The sequence below is a fragment of the Lipophrys pholis genome, assembly GCF_963383615.2.
Source record: "Lipophrys pholis genome assembly, chromosome: 5".
Taxonomy (NCBI): domain Eukaryota; kingdom Metazoa; phylum Chordata; class Actinopteri; order Blenniiformes; family Blenniidae; genus Lipophrys; species Lipophrys pholis.
The window spans coordinates 25,302,068-25,329,972 of record NC_137628.1 but is presented as its reverse complement, the minus strand read 5'-3'; the positions used below and the strand labels follow the sequence as shown (position 1 = coordinate 25,329,972).

The window sequence follows — 27,905 nt, the reverse complement described above, 5'->3', positions numbered from 1 at the left end:
AGCGCCGCGTCTGTCTGTGTCATATATCCAGACCTTAGCAGAGTCAGTGATGTTGTCCCAGTACGGACTCGGAAAGTCCAGCCGCCCGAGAAGAATCTGGTCGAACAGGTCCTCCTGCAGGTTATTGTCACTGCAATGAAACACACAGACACTAAAATTGGGTCTTTCTGAAACGTATTCATTAATACATTTATCATTTCATTGTGCTGTGTCACATCAGATCCATCTGACCAAAACTCTGATGTTTGACTTGGAGCGTTGCCGAGGAAATCACCTTCTAAATGGAGGGAAGCCACAGAGAAGGATGTAGGTGATGACGCCCGCGGCCCAGATGTCCACCTTCAGACCGTAACTGTCGGAGCAGCGGAGAGAAAATGTCCATGAAAGATGGTTTGCAGTCACACCACAGTCGATTCTGACAGGTTTGATTGAACAAGAGAGGCTAATAAAACTGATCTGGTAACTGGAAGCCACTTACAGTATAAACAGAAATGTTTTCTTCTGATGGATTTTATACAGAAATCCAGCTTACCCAGACTCGGCGATGATCTCTGGAGCCACGTACGTCGGCGTGCCACACACCGTGTACAAGGGTCCCTCCACCACCGTGGCCAGGCCGAAGTCTCCCAGTTTCAACGACTTGGTGCCGTCGGGGTACTCGAACACCTTGGGTGAAAGGAAGAGTTAAAGCCTGGAGCGCAGCCGGACGTGCAGAAGAAAACACACAACGTCTGCGTGAAGGCGTACCAGCAGGTTCTCCGGTTTGATGTCCCGGTGGACGATGCTCATGCTGTGCAGGTACTTGAGCGCTCCGGCGAGGTTGTACACCATGATGCTGGCGTCTCGTTCAGTGTACTTGGCAGACGAGGTGATGGCATCGAATAAATCCCCTCCCTGAGAAAACACACGCCGTGGTCACATGTCACAGCACGCACTCGCAGGTGGAGCGATAACGCTCGGCGTCCTGCCGCACCTTGACAAGCTCCATCACCAGGTAGAGCTCGGAGGGAGTGTCCACCTCCTCAATCAGCATGATGATGTTTGGGTGTTTCACCCGGCGCAGCACAGCCACCTCGCTCTCTATCAGGTGCTCCTGGAAACAGCCACAGTGTTTACAGCCGGCCAGAACACAGAAGAAGAGATGCTGCATGTTGGAATTTGGAAGTGCATGTGGAAGTCAGGGGATGAATAAAACATTGACCCAATCTAAGTGTGAGGAACATAGAAAAGCAGGTGAAACTGTACGTGGGTGTTAATAATGCACAGTGGAGCACCAACACATGACCCTTCCTTTCTTGTGTCTCTGAAGAGCCTCACAAGCAACACGCACAGAGACAGAAATAGGACGAGGGCAAAGAAAAGAGAGTGAACCTTTCCACTGCACTTGGCTTTGTCGATGATCTTCAGAGCAAACTCCTTCCCCGTGGACCTGAGGAGAAACAGAGCAATTAGCAATAACAATAAAAAGAAAGCAAAAAACAAAACAAAAAAACAAGCCCAGACGCTGCAGCAGTGTCTGTAATTCAAATGAAGTGCTCACTGGAGAGCCAGAATTACAGTGTGCAGGAGTGCCTCTGCTGCTGCAGGCTTTTTCTGAAGGCTTTCTCGCTGCACAAGCAAAAGTTTAACCAGCTTGAGCAGAGACGCGGTGCAGATACAGGAAGCCTTCAGAGCTTTCCCATCCGCACACACACAGGGACCATGTTTACCACAGTGTTACATCACCTCTGCAAACATCTGGGAACCGAGGAGATCAGGAGCTTCGGGGGAGAAATGTTGTCCCACTCGTGTATGATGAAGAGTTCTCGCTGCAGCCGGTGTACGATTCTCCAAATGTTTTCAATGAATGAAAGGTCTGGACTGCAGACAATGTCCCATTGGAGACCGTATGTAGGAGACATTGCCTGGATGTGAGTGGGTATTGGTCTAAAACTGACATAAAGGTGTAACATGCTCACACCTTTGGCACGAAGGCAGCAGCTTATGGTTCCTCCAACCTTCAATCTCTTGGGCCTGTGACCACATTCAGTCTGGATTTATTTTGAGTTCAGGTGTGATTCCTGCTGATGTTACAAATGTGTGAATCTCATCTGTGACTTGATAAAGTCAGTGCAAGGACAACAAGCCCGGCACACATTTTCGAGATCATAAACCAAAGAAGGACTAAGAAACACGCATGCTGTGACGTCAGTGACGACAGGATCAGGATGTAATTGTTCATGTTTGCACTGTATGTAGTTTTTACAGATTGATGAAGAATTCTTCCTCTCCTTTAAAACCGCGTCATGTTACTGACTTGTTGCTATTCAATCTAGTTGGATGATACATCTCTGGCTTTATTTGAGGTCTATTTTGAGACAAGTCTGTCATCATATTCAAATTGAATAATGAAAACATCTAAATTTTAACAACCAATCCATGTTCTGTTTGGGGGGGGGGGGGGGGGGGGGGGGATCAGGAGCTTTATGAATCACTGCATGTCGTTTTTGGACCTTTTTGGATTTCATTTTGCTGTTGACCTTGAACCTCATGTTGCATTTTGTTATTATTTTTTTTAAAAACGGTCTTCATAAATGTTACATCACTTTTGTTGCCTAAATAAGATGGAAACAATTCGGACTGGTGAGAAACAAAAGAAAGAAAGTGTTTGTTTACAGGAAACTGCACAGGGCTTGTGTTAATGCTCTCCAGGCAGACGTATCAGACGAGGGCCACACGCCTGACGGCCCTTTTCTCATCTGAGCGGCGAGCTGACTCAGAGATTAAAAGGCTAATGAAGTGAAATCACCGCTGGGTTTAAGCCATGGGATATTTCTGTCTCCACAATGCCTGTCATTAGGAGTTTAAACTCCCTGATTGGGCAGTGACTACAAGTGATGAATATTTCATTAAGCTGTGCGTCCACCGCCGCAATCTGCACATTTAATATTCCTGCTAAAAGTCTTTCACTTACCTCTCCACACAGTCTTTGACCACAGCGAAGTTCCCGTCTCCGATCACTTTGCCAATCTTGTATTTGTCCAGGATGCTGGAGGTGGGAGGGTATCGGTTCCCGTTGACTGTCAAGGAGAGAGCAGAGGTAACAGCAGGCCTCCGACAGCTTGTGCAATGCGATCCCGTCAGGTCAGTAAATATTTGGACGTGGACACGCGCCCCAGCGCTTCGTCCCCGTACAACACCACTTTACATTTGACATCAAACAATCAAGATGTGCAGACTTTAAGCTGTGATTTCAGGGAATTTGCATTTACATAAGTTGGAGAGTAAAAGTAACTGGACAGACTGAAACTCTTCAATGTTTGGTTTCCAATGACAGATTTCATCTCTGTCACACTTCAGCTGTCTCCAGTTCCTCTGATGGCATTTCTCCTTCAGTTTTGTTTGTTGCCAAATTAAATCCATCCAGGTGACTGACTTGACCAAATGCAGAACCTTTCAGTTCATTGTCGACAACAACTACAATTACAAGCAAACATTTATGAACATGACTGGACAATATATCTAGAAAATCAATAGCAACGGGGATGGAGATGTTGATACAGGCAACCGAGGTGTCCTCTCCCACTGTATTTATTTGTAACCGCTTATAAAGTTTGACTCTGTAGTAATTACTATCTTCAGTCTATGTGGGAATGTGAAGGAAGGTCCACCTACTATTAAACGAGAAGCCGATACGCAGATCGAAAAGCATGATCGTGCACTGAAAGGCTACAATCTGCACTTCACTTCAGCTGCACGCTTGCTGTGGGATCGGCTATGTGGGAATGTGAAGGACGGCTCGGCGTGTCACGAGGGTGACCCTGTGTAGGAAGCCCGGAGTGATAAGCTCACTTTGGATCGTGGCTCATCGTCACAGGAGAAAATAAATCCTGCAAACACATGAACTTTTTGCAGTTTGCTTGGCTCTGCGACTATCTGCAGGAAATAGATGCACCGACCATTTGTTGTTTCCTCTTTTGTTTATTGTGACCCGTCTTCTTTTACGTTTTTAAAGAATCGCTTACTTTGTGCATTTTTACACCTCTTTGTTGAGCTCTGCAATATATGAGGTAGAAGATACAAAGAAAGTTTTTTTTGATTCTGAAGTTGTCCGTCTGTTTTAAGAGACAAAATATTGAATAAGACAAAAGACAGCGTACCTTCTGGGCTCAGTTCATTGGTTTGGTCCTGGTGATTGTTCACCGATCCATTTACATTTGGGGAGGAGCTGTGATGAGAAGGAAGAATCTGTGGGACGCACTGAAAGAAATAATAAATGTCAAGTCATCGATCTCATTTAAATATACAGTATATATTCTTAAATAGTCTTTAAGTTTCCATTGCAGACATATGCCGTCTTTATGAGTTATTGGGATGTGGGAATAGTACTCTTGAATAGTATCTACTATCAACTACTATCTACTTAATTATTAGAATGCAAATATAATGTAAAAATTGACGCTTTTCACAAACATGCATTAAACAAATATTAATGAAGTACAATATTAGTCCCTCAAACAGTTACTATCTGTGTTTCTTTATACGGAATAATCAAAATTTTATTTGTTGTTTATTTGCATTTACTGTGGAAGTGACCTTGTTGCACGTTACATGTTTTTGTGAGATGGTTTGAACACCGAAGTGGGACGCTTTCCTAAATGGATCCTTGAAAATGTATTAAAATAACAATAAAAAGTCTACATGTAAAGTGCTATATAAGTGAAGCTCATTTATATGTGGACTTATACAAAGCACCGGAAGTGAACGACTAACTATTGTACAACTGTAAAAACACAAACTGAGTTAATAAAAACCTAAAATGTCAATAAAATGTTGTTACTACATTGTTGTTGTTTAAAGACTTACTGGGAAAACCTCTTGTTGCTGCACCTGATTTTATTTTGTAGTTTTTACTTTGCACTTTGTTTTCTAATTGTTTTATTCCTCTTATGTAAAACTCAGAAAACCCACATTTAAAAATAAATAAATAAAAGAAAAAAGCACTATCGATTATGCGGCTTAATTTTACACTTAGTTATATAAAGGGATTTTATCAGTCTGAATCTTTTTCATGAAAAAAGTCGATGCATTCAGTGTGGTAAATGTTTTTGGAACAGGGAAGCCTTCAAGTTAATCCAAATATTAATACACTCATTATTCCAGTAGGATGGCCTAAAAATAACTTGCCCTTCAACATGTTCAAGATAGAGCAGAGCGGGTGGAATAGACCTTCTTCATATCTCCATATCACTGTACAGAAAAAAACCATTACGGCCCCAAATGAATGATTAATTTGATAAAAGTGTCATTTCTGCCGAGGGCAGCAGAGCGTTTCAGCATCTTATGGCGACTTTTCAGGAATGTCAGCAATAACTATCTGCCAGGTGTATTAAAGTTATATTTTGCTTCACATACACTACTGGCCCTCTATGCTTCTGCATCATAATGTACATTATCTGACAGCAAGTAAATTATTTAGTCTATCCTCAGGACCAAAGCACAAGGTGGGACACCTTTAAGATCCATTTTATGGCTCAATACATAAGAAAGCTTTTTCCTCTGATAAATGACTTTATGTGTCTGCCTTAATGAGGACAATACACTTTCGCAAAAAAATATCTGACTTAAGTTTGTCGCTAAATCATTAAAAACAAAACATCCTGTCCATGCAGACAGATAAGTCTTTGACTGGGCTTGTAGAGAAGTGGAACAGATCTACCAGCTGTCTGGATCATTATGAAGAATGTAGTTTGAGACTAATACACAGCTTACAAGAAGAAAAAAAAAATCTGATTAGTGTTTCAAAATCTTCCAAGACCGTATCCGAGAGCGGCTGCACAGTCAGATAAGACCTTCAGTCAGTAACTTCATAACTTCACTCAACAGAGATTTATGTCATTTGGTAATAAGAAGTCCTTCCTGGTGGTACTGCAGGTTACGTCTTCGTCTTGAGAGACTCTGGTCTGAATGCCAGTTGCAACAAGTAGGAAATCAGACGTGAAAAAACGAAATCCAAGGTGAAAAGATTGATTGACTTGCTGCGGTGACCCCTGTGCAGGCAGTCAAGCATAAAAAAAAAAAAATCAGTCCACTCTTACAATTTTCTTAATTAAAAAGAACAATTGAGTCGAGTGGGTTTGAAATGTGAGCAGCTAATGTGGCAGATCTGCAATAAAAACAAGGTGCGTTTCTGATGTCAGAGTCTGTACGACCGCTGCCGTCTCACCTTAAAACTGGGCATCGGTCGAGGGCTGGTGGGAGACGGTGTGGAGGACTTGGTGGATTTGGAAGTCGAGATCTGGCTTGTTGATATGCCATTTACTGTTCAAGAAAAAAAGGGGGACAAGAAAGCATAAGTCTGCATGACACAGGCATTTTAAACGCATAATCAAACCGACCACTTTAATAATTCTTCTCTGTGTAACTTTACTCAGTTTGTGGATTCTCCCCATTAACCCTTTAAGACAGCGTTTTCTTTTGTTTGCTTTTTTAAGTGTGGGACAATAAACCCCATCTCAGCGATTCAATTACATTTTCCCCTCCATAATTCTCACACCACACGCCCTTAAACTCACTCCACACAGTAAACACTGGTTAAATGCTGCAGTTCCTAATGTTTTCTATCTATAGTGAATATAAAGTTCTCTTCATGATATTTAGATGTATAGTAGAGGAGGGTTAGAAACAAGCTCACGACAGGAGTGAGAGCCTTTACTCTCCGACTGATTAATTCTCTCAATAACAGACTGTTTCTGCCCCCCCCCCCCCCCCCCCCCCCCCCTTCACTTCCTGGCACAAATGCAGACATAATGCGTCAAATTTTAACTCCAAGCCCTTCATCTGCATAAGCCCAGCTGAGCTGTGGAAGTTCACTTTAAACTGCCTAGACATTCATCTTTGCACTATTGTTAAATACATTTTCAAATGGAACTCCTACAAAATGAGAAAACATTTAGACTCAGTCCATGACGTGACATCATGCGGCAGCTTTAAGCATTTTGGTGGTGTGATTTTGTCTTTGGAGCATCTCACAGCTTCCAGGGATCAGGAAACGTGTGACGAGAGTAACTGTTCGCCGAGAGCTGAATGTAATTAGCACCGGCAGAGTCGATACAGAAGCCACATTCTCAGGCTTCCTCCTCATTTGTTCGGCATAATCTTTACTCTCTCCGTTTGAATCAATCCAGCCGTCTTCACAAGCAGCTTAACTGCTTGTGTTACACATCTTTTGCGTACATCCTAGACATTCTGCTCTCGAGCAGTCGTTCATATCCTTTTGTTGTTAGGCGCCCACAGGAGAACACCCTCTCTGCTTTAGAGTCAATTAACAGCCTGTTTTCATTTGTTTTAAACATAAATCTATATACAGTATATGTGCATTTGTCCTTCATAACTTGACTGACTCACAGCGACCTCGACACCACCGGCTGCTCACTTCAAGCCTTCGTTGTAGACACAGTGAAATCAGTCCATGACACTAAATGAGCAGCTGAAGTTACAGCAAGTCCGAGAGAGGAGGCTGAAATCATCAGAATATCTCTTAAAGATTATTTTAAAGGTGACATCAGCAGGTGTGACTGGATCTTGAAGGACTGATCCAGATTTATTTTTTCAATGTTGGGAGGTTTATAAATGTCAAAGAAACACCATATCAATGACACTGAGGACGGAGCTCTCAGGTCGGAGGAGAGGAGGAAGACCAGAGAGGAGATCCACTGATGCAATGAAGATACAGCAAAGTATTGGAACAACAAAAGAAGTGGACAAACACAGGTGTGAAGTACTATCATGACATTTTTCTTGTCTCACCCGGGGACTTGATCGGGGACTGACTGGTGGAGAAGTGGACAGGTCGCCTTGCTGGAGTGACACAAAATAAACAACAGCCAGACAAATTAGTATGAACATACTGCGGCATACAGAAAAATCTATGTTGTACAAACTCCTGACGCATAACTGCGACTGTTAGCACGAGGAAGTGGCACACAATGCTTTTTTCACCTGTCAGAAATGTAAAAAGGTACTTCAGTCCAAATGTAATTTTTGAAAAGACCTTTTAGATGCTGCACTTATTAGTGATTATCTCTTCTTTGAAAGAAAAAAAGTAAATAAGCACTTTCTTTGTACACGGAGTGGGAACAGTGTGTCTCTTACCTGCACTGGGCGACTTGCTGCGTCGTGAGAGTTTAGGGCTTTTCGCTGTTCGGTTGGGAGTCACAGAGCGGCTGTACGAGGACTTCAGCACTCTGCATTCTGAGGAGAAAACATTTCTAGGGTCAACCGTGAGAAGAGTAAACCTCTTTTTTAAAATCTGATCAAAATAGGAGTTATATTTACAGTATAATGCAGCAGGGGAATTTTATTATTGATAGTCAAACGCTACAGGTGCAATAACATTGTAACTCAGTGTTTTTGATTCAGATTCTGTATTGAGCCATCATTTTTACATTTCCATAATTCTTTTCTTTTCTGTGCTTTTCAATACACTTTTTCATCAAACCTAAACTGGCATGTGTTGTATCCCTTTAACAAACATCCTGCTGAGTTTTAAAGACTAGATTGCAACTTCCAACAGTACAAAACAGCAAAACATAGCTTGTTTGTTCACTAAGTTTCCAGAGGCCATCTTTAATTGCTGAAACATCCATTCAGTTGCAAAAATTGTTTAACTCTACGCCTCCAAACATCATATCTGATGATCTGCAGTACCACACACAGGCTCTGCATACAAAACAGACCTGCACTGGATACACAACTGCAGCCACAGTCTGTATTTTCCTCCCAAACTCAACATCTGGGCTCAAATTATTGCTGCACATAATGAGCACATTACAAAGTGTTTGCATTTTCTTTGGAGCTTATTGTAGAGTGCAGGGTTTAGAAAGCAGTTTATAGTGTTAAGTTTGCTGGTGTTGTGTCATTCACTTTGGGAGTGAATCTTTATGGCAGATTTGTATAGAAAACCATGAAAAATACGCATTAATCCTTGAAAAACAAAACTTGGGTATTAATATAAAGCACTGGTATCACATGAAACAAGCAAGAATGTATTAGGCTGTAGTGTTGTAGTGTCCCCTTTGCCAAATTTGGAAGATGGATGCAGCTCAAGAACTCTTTGTCATAATGCAGTTTATATACTACTCACTTGGCTGCAACTAAAAACATGTACATGGAACAGCCACAACATTACAACCACTAACAGACGGCAGAAAGTGAACATTTTTGCCACAAAGTTATCGTGTATCGTGTAGAAATAAGAGGATTTAAGGGTTTAGTTGGTTATTGCAGTGGTCAGAAAGGAGCTCTTATAGAAAGATGTCTGAATGCACGTATTGTTGTATATGATGAGGAGAAACATCATAATATTATGGCTGATTGGGCTTTGTTAAATGCAAACTCGTAACTAAAGAAGGTGACTGAGTAACTTTATGGGACAAGTTCGAAATGTTTTCACTTATCTTGATTTGTCCATTAAGTGTGAAACTATTTCGCTGAAGTGAGAGCAGCCAGTGTTCCTTCAGCAGGGAGTGCAGTGTCCCTTTTTTCATTCATTCAAAGACCTATTTCTTATAAGTGGAGCACGGGAGTGTAAGTGGGACGAAAGCGTCCGACTCTCTCTGTACAGGAGCGACCCTCTCCTCAGTGGCCATTAACAGTGTGTGTGTGAGTGTGTGTGTGAGGATGCGCCTCCCGGTTACAACTAACCCAAGCGAACAGCAAAAATCTGAAAACGGAAGCAAGAACTTTGGATTGAAAGTAAAGTAAACTCGTGTTTCCTTCCCGAGAGGTCGCTCTGTCTCGATGGAGCTGTGACAGTGAACGCATCTGCTGATTAAAGAGGTCATATCCTGCTTCTGCCTGTGAGCTCGCTGAGGTTTGTGCACAGAAAAGAATAATGCCAGACAGAGGGTGAGCAGATCAGATGCACAGCATGAATACAGGACAGGAAGAATGCAGTAGGACCACTTCAGTAAAGGAACATGCAACTTCTACAAATGTCGATTAAATGACCAAATTGAGAGAATCTCACTCATTTTCGACATCAAATGCAATAATCCCCTCTGAAACTGATTAAATAAAGTCTAAATTTACCCACAGGCAAAGCTCATATCCTGCCCCCAGCTTCCTGAAGGAAAAGAGTGTCACATGCAGATGAAAGAGAAGAATTAAAAAGGGGGGAAACACAGCCAACACACACAGACACGCACAAACACAAACACAGATGTTTAGTTAGTCAGTTTTAGACGTAGGCCTACCAGTCATAAAGGCTGTGGAAGCCTTACCACTGTGATCCAAAAGAAAATCATCCTGGGAGTAGCGGTACTTCTCTGGCCCGCATGCTATGAACACATCATCGTCGCCGAAGAAGTCCTGCAGGCTGGTGATCTGGAAGAAGACGAGGAAAGAGAACGACGAGATAAATGTTTCTGAGAGGGTTTATTACCGCTCTAATCGTCTTGGCTGGGATGACGTCGTGGGAGGGGAAGTGCGATTTGATCATTTACGTCGCTGCAGGTCGCAATATGACACTGACGATAAAACAACTAAAAACATGTTCTGCTGTTATGCCTTCAATTACTGTGAAATATTGTTTTACCATCATGAGCTTGATTACAGCACGGTAGCATAATTCTAAATTTAATGGCAGTTTTCACTTTAAAAATGAAAAGGACATATATGAATGTTTACAGTGGCATTTAGCAGTTTCCTCTGTAAGGTGTGAATAATCTCACACATTCATTAGTTTTGACAACAATACAATAGAGGTTTTGGCTAAAAGGGCAGCGCTGCAGATGTGTTGAGCTCTGTGTAATCAGATCACTAAAATCCCTGTGTGATGTGTCCCATAGAGTACCATCATGACTGCTTGTGTTTGACTGAAGACCACAGAGGTTAACAAGTCGGAGGGGGACTTTTTATTTTGTCTCACATTGTGATCATCGTTTTGTTTGAAACTCAGTGTGTTTTGTTGTTTTTTTTACACCCACCAACATCCACCCCTGGAAGATGAAGACAGAGTCACTTTTAAATTCCAGTTCTGCACACACACAAACAAATAAAGTTATCTCTGCAGGGCCATTCATCTCACATAAATCAGAATGTTCACCATCACCACTGAGTGATTCACCTTAACCTAAATGTGACTTTTGCTCTAAAGCCACAGCTGACCTCTGAGATACAGTTAAGTTTTTATGGAGTTCTATATTTTGAGCATTTCATGGACCCTGTGTTGTCGTGTAGCGTGCTCCCAGTTTCTGGGCCCTGCAAAGGGAGAAATACAAGACTACACACACACACACACACACACACACACACACACACACACACACACACACACACACACACACACACACACACACACACACACACACACACACACACACACACACACACACACACACACACACACAATCCCCTGTTGCTGTAGGTGGACAAGTAGGAAGACAAAGGAGGGAAAAATCTGTTCATTATCCGAACACCACAAACAAAAGCACCCACACATTGATAGGCACACACACACACACACACACACACACACACACACACACACACACACACACACACACACACACACACACACACGCACGCACGCACAAACACACAGGGTACAGCATGGCTGAAGATTGTGGGCAGATGGATCCTCTAAGGGAGATTGGGGGCTGACACAGTGGGGGTGAGGGGGAGTGAACAGGATGTCTTGTAGATGAACTGGTGGTCCAGAAAAGCTAAATGGCTGTGCAGGGCCTAAGTATTCTCTCCACGGTAAGAATAACAGAAAACAAAAAGTGACAAAAGAAGTGGAGGAGGAGTGAGAACTGTAATGTGAAAGTATAGTATTTCACACCGCAAATAATTGTCACTTGCTGACTTCAATTGCGTAGCCATAAATAATAAATAAGACACTTCACATGACACTTGTGCATGTCCTATATTCAGACACCATGAGTTAAAAATGACACAACATTCAGTATCCATGACATTCTCATGAATAATCAATAACTATTTTCCATTCTCAAATTAAGCCCACATAATTTTTTCTTCAGGGAAAGCAACGTCCTTTTTGGCCACTCGAACAGAGAAGTGAAAGTGAAGGAGGAGCGTTTGTAGTACATACTGAGCTGCAGCAGATTTTCAAAGGTTTGACATGTCTGGAGAATGGCATCCACTCCAGCTGAGCTCCCACCCTGGAACTTGGCAGCTGATCACTACACCATACTTTCAAGGCGCAGGTGCTAAATTCAAAAATACTGTGGCTGCGGCTGTGGGATGCCAGTGATGCCAGTGATGCCGTCAGGTGGGACAGCACAAGACATTGTGGGATGTCGTTTCCTGCGACTTTTCATCGTGAATATACCTGTGTTTTTTGTGTTAATGTTAGTGTTTGTCCACCTTTCCCTGACCCACGCAGGTTATGCAGTGACTATTGAAACGCCATGGGGTGAGAGGTGTGGCAGCTGATCACATCCCTCCATGTCATACAAGGTAATTCACTTCTTGTTAATAAATCCGGAGTTCTAAGTTCCAATACCATATCTCAGGCACTCATTCGTTGCACGCCTTGTTGGCGCTACAATACAAACAGCCTATGTGTGTCAAAAAGGAATCCCTGTGTGGTGCAATCATCACAGTGAGAAATGATTGCATGTGGACATCAGGCAAAGCTTCTTATTGATCTATGACCTTACTGCAGGTACTGCTTTCCGTGGTGTTATTGGTGTTGACACTTGGCTGTATATTTCCATCCACTCAGCAGGCCGTGCTGCTGCGGAGCTCGCTGGTCATTTGTTTGAGGACAATGTGAGGCAGCAACACAGGGACTGCTGAGGTGAGCACTGTCCTCTGGCACCAAAACGCCACGTGAGACGACCTCAGCAGTCTTCTGCAATAGTCATTCGGGAATCACATTGTCACATTCTGTTTGGATTTGAATGTAAAGATTGTCACCGCTATCATACCGCTGCAGTAGAAATAGAATGCAGTCGGACGTTGTTCTCTTTACAAGGATTTGTGTACCTGTTCAAATTCCACTGCCGCTGCTATCCATCTATATTAATACCTTGTTTATCCATGTGAGAAAGTAAAAAAAAACATACACAGCGTGCAGGACTGTTCAAACACCAGATAGAGTTACTTCCTAGAGTCACCCTTGTTGCCTGCTAACTCCTCAAGGTAAAAAAATGTCCACCACATTTCACAAGTTTTAGATGCAGAATAGCTTTATCACTTTAAAAGCAAAGTTTTTCATGGTCATGTATGAGCATGACTTCTGTTGTGAAATGGTTTTTAACTCAGGTAAAAGGTCTGGAGGCTTCTCCTAATGACACGCCTGTTATCGGTCTATGATGAAGTGTTGTTCACCTGGCTTGATGATTAAAAGTTTCAGGAAATAAACTTATTCTACAGCTGCATGTTTTCAAAAAGGTCGTGGAAGTTCATTCCATCCATTTCACATATAAAACAAATAGAAATATTTGAAGCTTTTTTTTTTTAAAAACTAAAACTATTTTAACAAGTTGTAGAAGTTGTTTTAGGTTATATGTTGAGAGTGAAGGAATAATAAGACCACCTAAATATCATCCAATAACAGGTGATACTATCGTTATAATAGTCAAACATGTTTAGTGTTTTTCCACTGTCAACAAAATTAAAACTTTAGAAGTTGATGTAACGAGGCTTTATAATGCACTAAAATCTTTCCTAATCTTTAGTAGCACCATATTACTGCAGTGATTTAATGTGCATGTCATCACCTCACACTTGAAAGTGGCTAACAAAGGACACATCTCTGGTTAATGTTAGATGATCACCAGCCATACGAAACATGTGTAATGTACTTGTGACATTGTACTCTCATGTACTACACCATGACATTTCACAGCAGTGGCTCTTTGACAGGACAAAAAGCCAAATGCGCACCGTGTCAGTTGTTCGCTTCTCCTTTACCAGACCAAGACAGCATTGGGGAAAGAAAAAGGAGAGATACCAACCCTGTCAAGGTAATCTCCAGTGCAGATAACTGTAAATAAACACATTTAAATAGTGGTAACATACAGTTTGTGTGCTTCTATACGAGGCTACAAACAGATCCAACATATTGTTCTATCCGATTGGCTAACTAAGTACAAAGGTAGGTTACACATGAGGGTTAGAACATAATTCCGAGTGCATTGGGAACGTAAAACCTTTAAATTCTTGCAACAATCATTGAAAATTTTTCAAATATTGCCTATTTTGTATTAAGTCTGCTGCTTTATTAAAACACTTTCTTATGCCAAAAAGGTTAGTATGGATGCTACACGTAAAAACAGTACATGCAGCATAGAGCTTACTTTCTTTGTATTAGGTATCCCTTCAAACAAAGGGACGAACTGACACAACAATATGGTATCTGGTAAAGAAGTGGATTATTGTCAGACTACATCGTCCTTGTTTGTCTTCACTCGTGTCAAACACTGCCAGGATAAACAACCAGTGGTCTTCCATTGCCAAAGCTGTCCTGTGGGGTCTGTCTCAGCCAATCAGTGAAGTGAACTGTATGCATGGTGCTATATTGGCTGGGCGACATGTCTTGAGGGTAAACTGAAGTTTGTCCTCCAAGATACTGTGACGCTGCCCTCCCTCCCGGATGCCTGACCTTCTCCTGCTCCCACCATGTGTCTGTGAACCATTTTCTGCCCTGCTCAGCTTGGCAACAAAAGAAATGCAGGGTGTGGGTGATTCAAATAAAACTAATCACTGAGTGGTTTAGATTTCTGACGGATCAAAACATACATTGCACCATGATTTTTGAGGGGAGAAGTTGATTTTTTTATTTATTTTTTTGTACAAGCCTTCCATGTGATGGCTAAAAGGACAATGATTACTGTAAACACTGGGTACACAAGCCTCATTTACCTCCAAACCCCACATTTCTGCTCTTCACAATGAGTCAGAAGTGTGAAAAGAGGAGGGAGAAGTCTTCAGGGACAAATGGAGGGGAAAAAAGAAACTAAAAGATCAAGATCCTAGCCTTCTGCCTTGGGGAAGGTCACACAGCTCTGCTGCTGTAAAAGAGGGAGGGAAAATCCTCTGGATGCTGAACTAGATACTCTTGCAACAAGTTTACATTCTCACTTGAACGCTTAGTTACTTCAGAATACGCAGATCGCTCGATGTCTATTAACTTTGCCAGGATGATGCTTGTGCTGAAGCCAAGCTGGTTATCAACGACTCAGCTTGAACTCTTGCACAGACAGTGGCTGCTTCCTGAGACCGTTTAATTCCTCTGGATTAGAGCGGTAAATCTCAGACACGTGTATCGGACATGGTGAGAGCAGCGCGAGAATGAGCAGTGAGATTTTCAATTCCATCATTAGCTGACTGGTGTGGATTTACTACGTTAGTCACACATAGCATGGCCTGGTGAATGGCTTGTTTTTGGACACAACGGGAGTATTGCTTAATAACGAAGCGTATAAACATGCTTGTCTACAGGATTTTACCAACTCTTCAGACGGCACTATACCCCCGCGGGCATTTCATAATAAAGGAACAAAGTCGAAGTGGTAGTTTTCTTCCATTTTAGTCCAATTCAGCGAAGCATCTATGATCATTGCTTCACCCAGCAACCCCGTACAGTTATCTGGTTCACTGTTTCCTTGTCCGCTGATTCATATTCACACAGAGACATTACTGTACATAACTTTAAACTGTCTGACTGTACAGAAAACATTATGCAATGGGTGTGTCATTCTAAAAATGCACAAAAATCAACACCAAGAAGCCTGTATATATATCACCTGAACCATTAGGCGAGAGTGACCTCCACAACAATATAGAACAAAAATAGCCAAACCCTCATACTGTATCTGTTGTATTGTTCATGAAGAGGAACCTCAGTTTCAAGTGAAAAACTTTCAACTTATTAAATGAATTGTTTCTTAAATTTGAGGTTTAAATTCAGTTTTTATCAAGTTCGTAAACACATTTTACCTTTTTGTTTTCCATTTTAATATCTTCAATTACCTTGTAGTTTTATCACTAGTTTGTAGCAGTGGTGGCCCAGAGCACACATACAAAGTGATTTAAAGCAAATACTGACGAACTGCTGCTGCATTTCTAATTATGTATCTCATGTGAAAACACCTCTGCAAATCACACTCTTAGACAACAGCAAGAGAAGATACAACTACTTCATCTTTCAACATACAAGCTCATCAATTTACCCTGAGCAAATATATTCATCTCATCAATCTGCCCAATCCTGCCACGGGTGTCTCGCACAATTAAACTCAAGTGGGCAAACAATAGTGCGAGGGCACGTGGGGTTTGAATGCAGCCACGCCATATCTTGATGTCAGCTCTCTTGCTGCATATAACGGAGGAGGAGGGCCAGGCCGCACAAACAAAACAAGCAGTTGAGATCACACAGCACACAATGGATGCCCTTCCCCGTCTATGGCCTCCACACGTTCTGCACAGCTGACAGCCCCCGTGCCCCGAGACACCCCGCTCTCTGTCGTCTGCCAGCTTTTTGTTTTCCTGTTTGTTCAACTGGCGCTTCGAGCCAGGACTTATCCAGAGAAGGAACTTTTAATACACAAATACAATACTTTTTACTTACTCATCAACATTAACTGCTCGACAACAAAAAGTGAACTGAAATGTAATGTATCCACTGTATATGTCTTTAAATATGAATGTGCAACATCAGCAAAATAATTTTCTTTTTTAAAATTTATTTCATTACATAATAAGCACTGTGTGTTGATCCGGAAAGAATAAAAGCAGATATCCGAGTATATCTGTGAGTCTTCTTGGTTGGATGGTGTCACTGCTCTGCTGTCAGATGGGGCTGTATGCTAATGAAAGCACAGAACAATAGGTGGCCATGCAAATTTCATGGCTGTTGACCCAAATGGCGGCGTTTAATCCAGACTTCACCCTAGAAAAACTGGTCAAGCCCAACAATCACACGAAGCCCCCCGTGTGTGGCCTTGCCTGCAGCTAGTCAGAACGGGAAACAGTCTCATTAATCTGCCTGTTAACTACCAGCATGCTGCACTACTGACAGGAGGATATGCAAATAACAAGATGACATTGACTTCAATAAGATAACAATGTGAGAAGAATTCAGACAGCTCAATGAATGAAAAACCCTTTTAACTGTTGGCACAAGATAGCGAAGCAGCACGACCCCATTAACACATGAACTGCAGGATGTGGGCTGGTTTAGGGTATTGGGGCCAGCAGGCCATCATCATTAAGAGCGCGTCATTTGAGATGATGCCAGAGTGCATCAGTGTCACGCAACGCAACATCCACCGTCCACTTATATGTGTATGCCCCAAAACCCAGATACCCATGAGCCGTTTTGTCTCACCACTACAGCGAAGGTTCCTCCTCCTCCCCTTGACACTGAATGAGATTCTTCTTCAGCTCCATTTGTGAAGTGTGTGGGACTTTCACCAGGCAATGAGGGGGAATAGTTTGTCCAATAGAAAAGACAAGATTGAGCATGCATTGCATTCATTACCTTTTCATGTTAAAAGTGGTTAGTTTGTAGGCCAGCTGGTACCTGTCTCCACATGTCCGACACATGCAAATCTGTTCTCGGATATTCTCTGCTATCTGTTGAAAGAACCTGCTGATTATCATTGCTGCATTTACTGCTTAAACATCGGTGGAGTATTAGAAAAGGCCATCTACACATTGCTGTTTTAGGCAACACAAAACAATAACTGTTTTAATTGTTTGTTTTTGTTTATTTTTCAAAAGTGCAAAAGTATAGAGAAAATATCTGTTAGTACAGCGTATGCTCAGCTGTGGCAAATTTCCATACCCATGTAAAATATTAAGAAAATGGAAGTTGACCTGTTTTTTGTAAACCATCGTCTGTGAGAAATCTAAAACGTAGTTGTGCATATTTTGGTGTGGAGACTCTTGGGACTTGTCCCTGACTGTCAGCCTGCTGCTCTCGCACAGCATGGCATCAAATTCTTTGTGCCCTCATATAAATTAGCAGTCGCTGAGGCCTACAAGTGACCTTCAAGTTTTGTTACGCACACTGCATGCAGGAGCACAAATGTTTCTTTAAAAGCCTCCCTCGGCTACATTTACAAGACCAACTGGGAGGCGGAAGACTCAAACCTGACCTGAACTCACTCAATTTATGTAACGTTAAATGGCACGAATATAAAAAAACATAAAGCAACTAAATCTTTCATTTATCATGGAAAAAACAGTTCTTACTGCAGCAACAAAAATGCTAATTATGAGCCTGTCCCATTATCAGTACACATTCCCATTTCCATCTGCTGTATGTACACAAAGGCTTCCCAAAGATTTCAGGCAAAAGCAGCATTTCAGTCCTTACAGATCAGCAGTCTAAATGACCCAGGTCTGTTTCTAGCCTCTGGTTATTCAGCAGACGGATCGTCATCCCAATGACATCGCTGAGGGAAAAGGATTGTGAAGGACAAACAAATTTGGGGATTTTACTTCAAATTGTTTAATGCATTGATGTTCTTTAGATTAAAATAGATTTATGGGGAATGAATGATAGTTCAAACTCCCACAATGAGTAAAACAAACAATTTAAGTCCTTAATAACTATATTATCTCCAAAACGTAATGTATCCATTCATCCATTCATCCATCTTCTATAATGCATTGTCAAACTTTGGGTTACTGGAGCCAATCCCAGCTGGATATGACGGCTGAATGCAGGTCACAGAGAGACAAACAGGGATATGCACACACACCCACACAAAAAAAAAAACATCAGACAAACAGGCCTTCAAGCAAACCAGAGATATTGGGAGAGTTAACTACTTGATCACCGAGCAGCCCACGTGATGTATATTATAATTGTAAAACCAGTCAGACCAATAGTCGTAACTTTGTAATAAACTACAATAAATACATTTTTAATTACTGCGTGAGGAAAACAGAAAGCAGGGACAGAAACAGATGTGATCAAACTAACAGATGTGAGAACTGCGACGTACATGAATAATGAACTGAAACGAATCAATGCTGTTACATGAAGATAAATATAAGAAAACAAACTAAAAAAAGACCACATTTGGTTTTTGAATGTAAAGTTGTACTTTACCAAAGCAAAGAAAAGTATAAGATGTTTTAGCCTCAACAACCTCTGTGAATGTCAGCAACCATGTGCTAATCAGTTATTCACTCAAAAGACCATCTGGGCATGAATCAATTGAAGAACAGGATTTCTGCAAGTTGCAGAGCGACACATAAAGAAGGTTTCAATAGCAGTAGCACAGTTTTGTCTCATTTATGGTGTGTTTGGGTCTCACAGGGCTCAGAGGTATATCGAGTAAAAAATAAACCAAAACAAGAACTCTGGACTGCATCCAGCTCGTCCAGATTACAGTGGTGTAACAAAAAAGGTCACAGAGTAGTCAGTACTATGTCCTTCAGATCATGTTCTAGAAGAGCAAATATCGATGTCTGGCCATGACAGCCAGAGGTGCCTGTGACTAAGTGTTGCTAGGCACAGTGAACAACCATGCCCACATGCAATGATGCATTTCGCCTAAATACTGTGTGTGTGTTTAATTCACTCAAGGAGACTCATATTTCCACACTTTGTATAGAATATTAAATAAAGGCTGAATGCAAGGCATATTGCAAACTGGGTGTCTGTCAGCTGCTCTGCACAGTGGGATAAGTAGGCAGGTGGTGAGAAGGGGGTGGAGAACAGGCAACGACTAACAAAGCTGGGGATTTGGAAATACGCTCCACAGCAGTTCAGCCCACCTCTCGTTCTCTCGTCTTCTATCCCCCTCCCCCCCCTCCATCTTCCCCCCCTTTTGTTGCCAACACACATGACAGCTGACCACATGTCGGACTTCTAAGTGTGCCTCAGTGTGACAAGGTGCAGGCAGATTTGTTGCAGCTTGTTGGTGTTGCCTTGTACTCGCCCTAGAGATCGATATCTGCTCATTTTTCATAACTTTCCAAGTCTGACGGGGTGACATTCACACTCGGCTCACTCTCATCGGGCTGCAGTGCAGAAATGAGAAAAAGAGTCGGGGTTTGAACTTCTACGTTAACACCGTCTTTGAGTGGGGCCATTTGGATCAAGTGACTTTTTACTGTTGGCACACTTGATCTTCTCGACAGTTACCTGAGAAACTCATCTGAATGATTTATAGCAGAACAGTGAATTAATTTGGGCAAAGTATTAGCCACTATTCAGCTGAATTGTAGTTTTCACAAAGGTTAAGATGTATCTACACTTCTTGCCACCTTGAACCATTCTATATAAGCAATTTCATTAAAACAAAACAAAAAAAAGCAACTCGACCGTTCCACTAATCATTGAATAGACGATTAAACAATGAAAATCTTATTTTCTCGCTGCCTGGTCAGCATTCAGATGTAAAACAGGGTTTTGAAAAGCAGCAGCTGATTCTGTTCGGCCTGATAAACCCAGATCTACAATTAACATTCAGTCTGAAGAGCAGCTTTGACTCAAGGAAAGAGAGAGTGGACAGAGAAGCATTGTGAAGCACACCCACTCACTCACAAGTAAACACCCGCAAACACACACCCGCAAACACACACCCGCAAACACACCTGACAGCTGCACTTTAACCCTTCCTTCAAGCTTATAGGTCTAATTACGTGGTGGTGCCAGAGAACTAAGTGTGTGTGTGTGTGTGTGTGTGTGTGTGTGTGTGTGTGTGTGTGTGTGTGTGTGTGTGTGTGTGTGTGTGTGTGTGTGTGTGTGTGTGTGTGTGTGTGTGTGTGTGTGTGTGTGTGTGTGTGTGTGTCAGTGGGAGGGGGCTGTAACGCCTGTAGACCGGGTGGCTGGGACCTCTGATTTGATTTTGGAGGAGCAGATGGTAGGTTGCTGCTGGAAGGCATTTGGAGTGTGTGTGACTGTGTGTGCGTGTGTGTGCGTGTGTGTAGGAGAGAAGGAGAGATTGAAAGCCTCAGAAGTCCTTTTTATAGAATCTGCGGGGGTTTTATAAACTAGACAGCTAACTTGATTCTCACATAAAGAGCTAATGCACACTTACGGTAGCCAGTTTATTAGGTACACCTTGCTCAAAATGCATCTTAGGCTCTTTCAGTGAGCCTTAACACTAGGATTTCTGAACATAATGATGACGTAAACATTAAAATAATCCCATTTAAACAGTCACCAAATTGGTTTCTTAGCATTTATAACATAATGGCACATTTCTTACATACACAATGAATTACCAATAAAAAACCCCAATGTACTGGAGAAAAAGTAATTGTCCATTTTTTTATAAACTATATAAGAAATTTCAAAGGAAAAAAAATACAAAAAAACCCAAGTGAAATTAAACAAATGAAGAGGATGAATGGCCATCAACTTTAATGAACTTCGGCCCTAATTGATATGCTGTTGACATTTATTGCAGTTTTAGTGCTATAATCTGAATTTTGGGTTAATACGTAGTCCTACGTAAGATTAAATGTTTAAATATAAAAACAAATGAATAACAAATGAAGTTCGCAAACAAAGGATTCAGAAGACTTCGACAGATAAATGGTTGTGAATGTCACAACAGATTTTTGGTTCATGTTCTCCGCCAGACTGTAATGGTACGTTTGCTTTTGTCAGAGTGTCACTATTGCGTCAAGTGAAAAACTAAAGCCAATCATCAATACTCAGAAATAATTACTGTACCTATATATTCCTCACAAACGAAATAGCCGTAGTGTATGTTAAAGGATGCTCTAAGTGGCTGTGACTGAATAGGCTCCACTTACAATGGAAATGCTATTATCAGATGTACAGATCAGGTTGCATGCATCGTAGGTTCAACTCTTAATTTGATTATGTAATTATAGGGTTTGTAGTGTCAATAAAATGAGACAAGTACTGAATCAGGCAGAAAAGCTTTCCAACATCCAGCTGCTGCTGCTGCTACTTTACACTCACTCACATCATAGAAAAGTCCTCATCTTGTGGGCAGAATTTGGATTTGACTCACTGGTTGACACTGATCCACCTCAATGCTATCTGCACCGGTTTAGCAGAGATAAGCCACCTTATCTTGTCGTAGCCAATAACAGCCTCAACAGTGCACACCGATCATTTTAATGAATCTTACACTGCTTCATCCAGATATATACGAGTATTTTTAAAACACCTTGCAGCTCAGTAATAAGCTACAGAGATGTTCTGTGCAGATTTATTGATGGAGTCACACTCCAGCGGGGATCTAAAGTCATTTGTCAAAGGTTAAATTAAGTTAAAAAGGAAAGTCATCTTAACTTCTGCCTGATGTGATTATTGTAAAAATCCTTGTGGCAAGTCGAGAAGCTAAATGACAAACTTGTCAGCACGACTTGAGTAATGTGTCATCTGTAATGTACGTATAATCCCCTGAAACTGTAGTCTGTACCAATGAATCTAAATGACTTGTAATCTAAATCACAAAAAAAGCTATTAGGGAATGACATTTTTCTACAGCTGAATGAATTCGCTGGGCCAAAAATGTTGGTACCGTTTTCACGGTGGTGGTTGAATTGGCTGTGATCCACGATTGGACCTAATAAAAGAACATTGCAGTTGACTAAAAAGCACAACAGGCCTGAGTTGCTGCGTGGTTTGAATTTGTTCCTAAATGTGCTGCTTGTTGCTCTGTTTACAACCGACTGCAGGAGCTATGAGAGTGAGTAATGATGAATAATGCTGTCCTCCTTCTGACCACAGGACACTTCCTTAGTTGATTAATGGCAGGAACAGCAAGAGAGGCGGCCGTAGCTCTGGTGGAAGAACGGATTGTCCTACAATGTCACGATGAGCAGTTTGATCCTCATTTCCACCTGTACATGTCAAAGTGTCCTCAGCGGAAAAAACTCAACTCCAGGTTGCTTGCAATAGTGTCTGAGCACGTTGCAAAGAAAGCACTTGTGTAAAACCCTGCCCCGGAAAGTACAAAAAATGTGCTACACTCTCCAATTATGGTACGAACATGCACTCTATGCAGAATATTGAATACATGAGTACACACAAAAAGTATACTATAAAAACCTTTAATACCTCTAAAGCCATATATTTGGGCACATTTCTTTGTTTTAGAGTTTATATGGTTCAGTGTCCAGCACTACTGAAAGACACTCAGCATCGGTGACGCTGTCAGTTTTAGATTCACCAGCTAAGCTCACAGAGAGGCTGATTCCTTTAACAGATTTAAAGGTCTCTTCTAATGGCTTTAATGATCTGAACACCTCCCATGATCGGTCAAAGCATCAACTCTCAACAGCAGAACAGGTTTGACGCCTACATCATAAGTACAAAAGCATGCAAATGTTCATAAGGTCTAATGACACATGCCTGCTGGCAACACGAAGCATAAAATTCCAGCAAAGAACAGCTGCTCCCCACAGCTGATCTACTTAGAATCCACTAAGAGATGGAAATAGAGACACATCAAGGCTTAATGCGACAGATACAGAGCTGAATTTATCACTGAATATGACCAGTCTCGCACAAGTAGTAGTAAAGAGTACAGCTGTGAATGTCACAGTTGTATGACAATAATTTATTTAGGTACCAAGTGTTAACCAGTGCAGTGTCTGACGTTAACATCTGGTGTGTAACGCCATGACTTCCCAAACTGAGGAAGACACACGGCACAAGATCATCCACCACAGGAAGCCTCAAACTCAGATCATGTAAATAAATGCACTGACGCTCTGGATACTCTTATATAATCCTAGTAAGGCACAGAGGTTGAACAGTGTTGGCAGAAAGGACGCTGTGTCGGCTCCGCCAAAAGGTGATGAGGATGACGATTCTCATGAGTCACATGTCTGGACTGTCCAGCCCAGAGAGATTCTCGTCAGCTTACAGGAAACAAACATCAGCTGTTTTGGTTGTCGGACAATTCTCAGTTTAAGAATTTCAAACTTCTCACACGCCCACTGCCAAAGGCTTGAGTGAAAATAATATGTGCCTTGATAATTATATTTACCCTGCCTAAAATCTAAATATGTCCAAATTTCAATAAAACAATCAAAAGCTTTTATAAGGAAGAAATGCTTAGACTACTGACAACGAGAAGAATCAAACAAAAGCAACAAAACAGTTGACATAAACAACAAACAAGCGGAAAAAAGCAGATGGCTCTTCAAAGGTTAAGCCGACGTTGACTTAAAGCAGATAATAGATCCCAGGTACAGTGGATCATGTTCATGTTACTGACGGGAAGACATCTTTCTTTTCCTGTCGTCAGAAATGAGATAGTGTAGGATAAATGAGGCGCTCCTCCTCTAGCAAACAGGAGTTTCTTGAAATAGTTAACATCAGTGATGTGTTACACAATTTAAAGCTAACGGAGCTGGGAAATGATCAAAAAGCTGATTACTGTCAAAAAACCATGAAGGAATAAGTTAGTATGTTAATAGTAATTACCTCGGATATGTTTCAGATGAGACACCATAATAAATCTTTTTGATGGAGAACACCATGTGTTCTTCCTCATCTCATCTCTGCACACTAGGCGCCCCTCATTGTAAATTTCAGGCAGGAATATTAATATATATGCGTCCCAGATGGGAGGGATTATAGCACAAACAGTCTCACGTGGCACAATAAGGGTGTATGAGGAAGGAGGATGCAAAACTGAGGGATCTGGCAAAAGACTGGAAGTCCAAAATGTCAAAAATGTATTCATTAGAGCTCTGTAGAAATAACCACAGCGTATAATTACGTGTTGAAGATTAAATGAACTGTAATTACCTGGACTGCTGACACAGCTGAAACCTATAAATCACTGGTTTTCTGAGATAAGCTCAGCTTTGCGGTCCCATATGGTTCCAATAAACACGACATCCAGTTTCATGTCATTGAAAACAATATGTTCAGCTCGCTCCAACTGTCGAGTTACGCAACATCGGACAGTGAGCTCATGGATTGGCAAGAGCAAGAAAATACTTTAGTTTCACTCAGCGTTTTTCATGAATTTAACAGAGACAGGGATAGACATTTCAGACTGAAGTGTTAGCGAGAATCCATCCCACGAACCTGCTTTCCTTCCAAGGTGTACAGTCTTCTCACAGCTCCCGAGTCCAACTTGATGGCATCCGTGATGTCCGTGAGCACCTGCTCGAAGGAGTGGGCCGTTTTCTTATTGAGCAGGATTCGAACCGCCTTACGGGGTTTGACGCCGCTGCGGATGACCGTGACGAGCTTAGGTTTGATGAAGTCCTTAGATTCACGCTGCGGCTCGCATTTGAGCGGGATGAGAGAGGTGAGGGAGCGCGACGTACCCGTTTTGATGCCCACTGACCAGTTCGGGTTCACATTCTTGATGTAGTCCACGCGGCGGAAGGGTTCGTTAGAGGCACACACATAACTCTCACCTGACGGAAGAAAGAAGATCTGTGAGGTATTCAGGCAATCAAAACACAGATATTTTGTCTCTGTTCTGACCTAAAGTACTGTGAAAAGGTTTGAGCTGATTTGAAACTATAGATGATGAATTTAATCATAAATCATTATTGCGTCATCCATCATTATTGCATTCTGCAACAAGAGAGGCGATTCCCTCATCGCCGAGATCGTAACATAAATGTAGATGCAGGCAATAAGATCTGAATCTACAAAACTATTGTAATTTCCTTCAAGGCGCTTGGAACAAACTACCTATCAGACTCCTTCAAACAGTGCAAGATTGTGGATAAACTGAATGTTTTCAAAGAGTGGAGCCGTTTTGCACATGAAATGAAGGTTATGGCCATTTAAGTTAGCTGTTTCTTATTAAATCCTATGTGCTTCACAGACTTGAAGTTTGCACAGTACCGCCAGATAATATGTAGAGAAAGCATAGGAAGTGATCTGAACACACACATATGCACACCTTGAGCTGGATTGTTGCCCGTACAAGGCCCACCTTATGAAGTACTCCTTCCACATCCCATATATCAAATCAGACGAATAACAAAGAGCTAACATTCTCCACTGGAAACAAAAACATGCATTGAGAGGCAGTGTGACACCGTCCTCTCTCGCTCTCAGCTGTTGAGCTGCTGCATTGGCCGTCCTCCAGAGCGAGGCATTTTATTTTATCTGCCTGCATTCCATCTGAACACATTAACAAGCAAATGTTTCCCCTTAAGTCATGTGACGAGAAGAGAGGCTCTCTGGGTCAACGACAAGCACGGCAAGAATGTCTGGTGCTTGGTTTGAAGGCCGAATGCTGGATTCTCGTTGCCTTTTTTATTCTATGAGCGAGAGTGGGAACATGATAGATACTTTCTCTTCATGCTACATTCCTTACAAAACTATTTCAGTGTCCACAAAGTTTTCGCTGAGAGGCAACTTGCACTTAGTTTCAAAAGACTTATTGTTCTTGACTCATAACAAATTCTGTTTTAGCAAAAATGTACCGTCACTCACTAACCTTAACCCATTTGCAGGGAAACAAGACCATAACCACAGAAGTTAGCACAGCTTTCTGAGAAAGAACTGAAAGAATGAAAATATATACGTATATATAACTTTTCAAAATGACATCTTTCCAGTCGGGAGCAAAATGCAGTGAAGCCAGTATCCTACTGTGTGTTTAGACTTTGATCATTTGGCTGTATCTTTGCAACAACTTTAGTGATTGATTTTTATTTAATTTATTTTTAGTTTGGTATATCAGAAAATCTGCAGGGCAAAGAGGCCGTCTAAATGATAGTTCATTCAACACATTTTAGACTTCTATCTTAAGTTTACAGATCGTAATGTACTTGCTACATATGGAAAAATAACATTGTGAAACTATCTCTTGGTTCATTTACTGAAACCAACTATGGAAATTTCAGTCTCTGGATGTGTGTCAAGACAAACGAATAGTGCTTCAGCGTAAGAAGGCCAAATGAGACGACGTGTCCCAAAGTAGCAGGTTTTATTAGACTTGCAATTAACCAAAGGCTAATTAAAAGGCTGGGCTCCAGCTGGGAGGACGGAGCTGTGTCTGCACACTCAAACTAAATGCAGCTGAGGTTGTCATTCATCAGGGGGGGAAAAAGACACAACACTGACATGCCCTCAGACTGGTGACGGGTCTATTCCCTCAATGTCCCCAAGTGATGCGATACGAGCCTCAGCCACGCGCCACTGGCTGTCGTCCTCATGTGGACAACAGATGAGGTCAACCTTAACAAGGCAGTTTCTACGGTGCAGCACATTTTACTGTAGTGCTAACACAGCTGTCACCAGGATGAAACCTAAACTCAGTAAATAGCCGCATTATATGAATATTGACACTTCATAAGAGTGTAGTTACCAACATAAATGTTCTAATAAGACAATAATTTGACCATATCTCACACTGCAGGTATTTGAAATACCCATTGCTAAATAAAACGGGTACATTAAGGAAAATACATTTTGCAAAACTGATGTCAGTGCTGTTGGTCTTAGCGAGAACATCCATCAATCCTCTTTTATTAGGGACTCACACGGAGCACCAAACATTTTGGCCTCATTCTACCACAGTGCAGACGAGCACAGTCTCATCTTTACAATGTAATGAGGATCCAGCTCAGTTTTAGCCCGGAGGTAAACTCCATGACCCTCCACAAATTAGACATTTAAAACTGTTTGATGGCTGAGTGCCTTCTAAACCTGAAATTATTAATCATTTAAGATAATTAGAATCAACAAAGATAAAACTTTTGAATTTAGTGGAACAAAGCCAAAGGACAATTTCCTTTAATTTTTGGCATTTCATAAAGATCTGGAGTTCACTAGGAGCTGCAATAATGCCAAACGCCAGAGTTTATGAGTCACTCAGCAAAAAAAGACATTATGCTGCAAAATAGATTTTATATAACTTGAATACATTGATGATCTCAAACACAATTAATATTCCTCATGTTTCAATGTATATCTCTTTATAGGCGGCTAAAAACAAAACCAGGATGATTTTATATAG

General features: G+C 41.5%; 1 protein-coding gene across 1 annotated transcript in view; it reads right to left on the bottom strand.

Annotated features, from left to right (window-relative positions):
• The window catches only part of dclk2a (doublecortin-like kinase 2a), a 32,268-nt gene that overhangs the window by 1,207 nt on the left and 3,156 nt on the right, over positions 1–27,905 (bottom strand). Inside the window, exons 2-14 of the mRNA XM_080463150.1 lie at positions 25,004–25,341; positions 10,236–10,365; positions 8,134–8,232; positions 7,789–7,839; positions 6,206–6,300; positions 4,140–4,239; positions 2,954–3,059; positions 1,372–1,429; positions 974–1,093; positions 748–894; positions 533–666; positions 275–352; positions 34–130 (exon numbers count right to left, since the gene is read on the bottom strand). Of these exons, the coding sequence (XP_080319276.1) occupies positions 34–130; positions 275–352; positions 533–666; positions 748–894; positions 974–1,093; positions 1,372–1,429; positions 2,954–3,059; positions 4,140–4,239; positions 6,206–6,300; positions 7,789–7,839; positions 8,134–8,232; positions 10,236–10,365; positions 25,004–25,341 (1,553 nt within the window). The remainder of the gene's footprint in view (positions 1–33; positions 131–274; positions 353–532; positions 667–747; positions 895–973; positions 1,094–1,371; positions 1,430–2,953; positions 3,060–4,139; positions 4,240–6,205; positions 6,301–7,788; positions 7,840–8,133; positions 8,233–10,235; positions 10,366–25,003; positions 25,342–27,905) is intronic.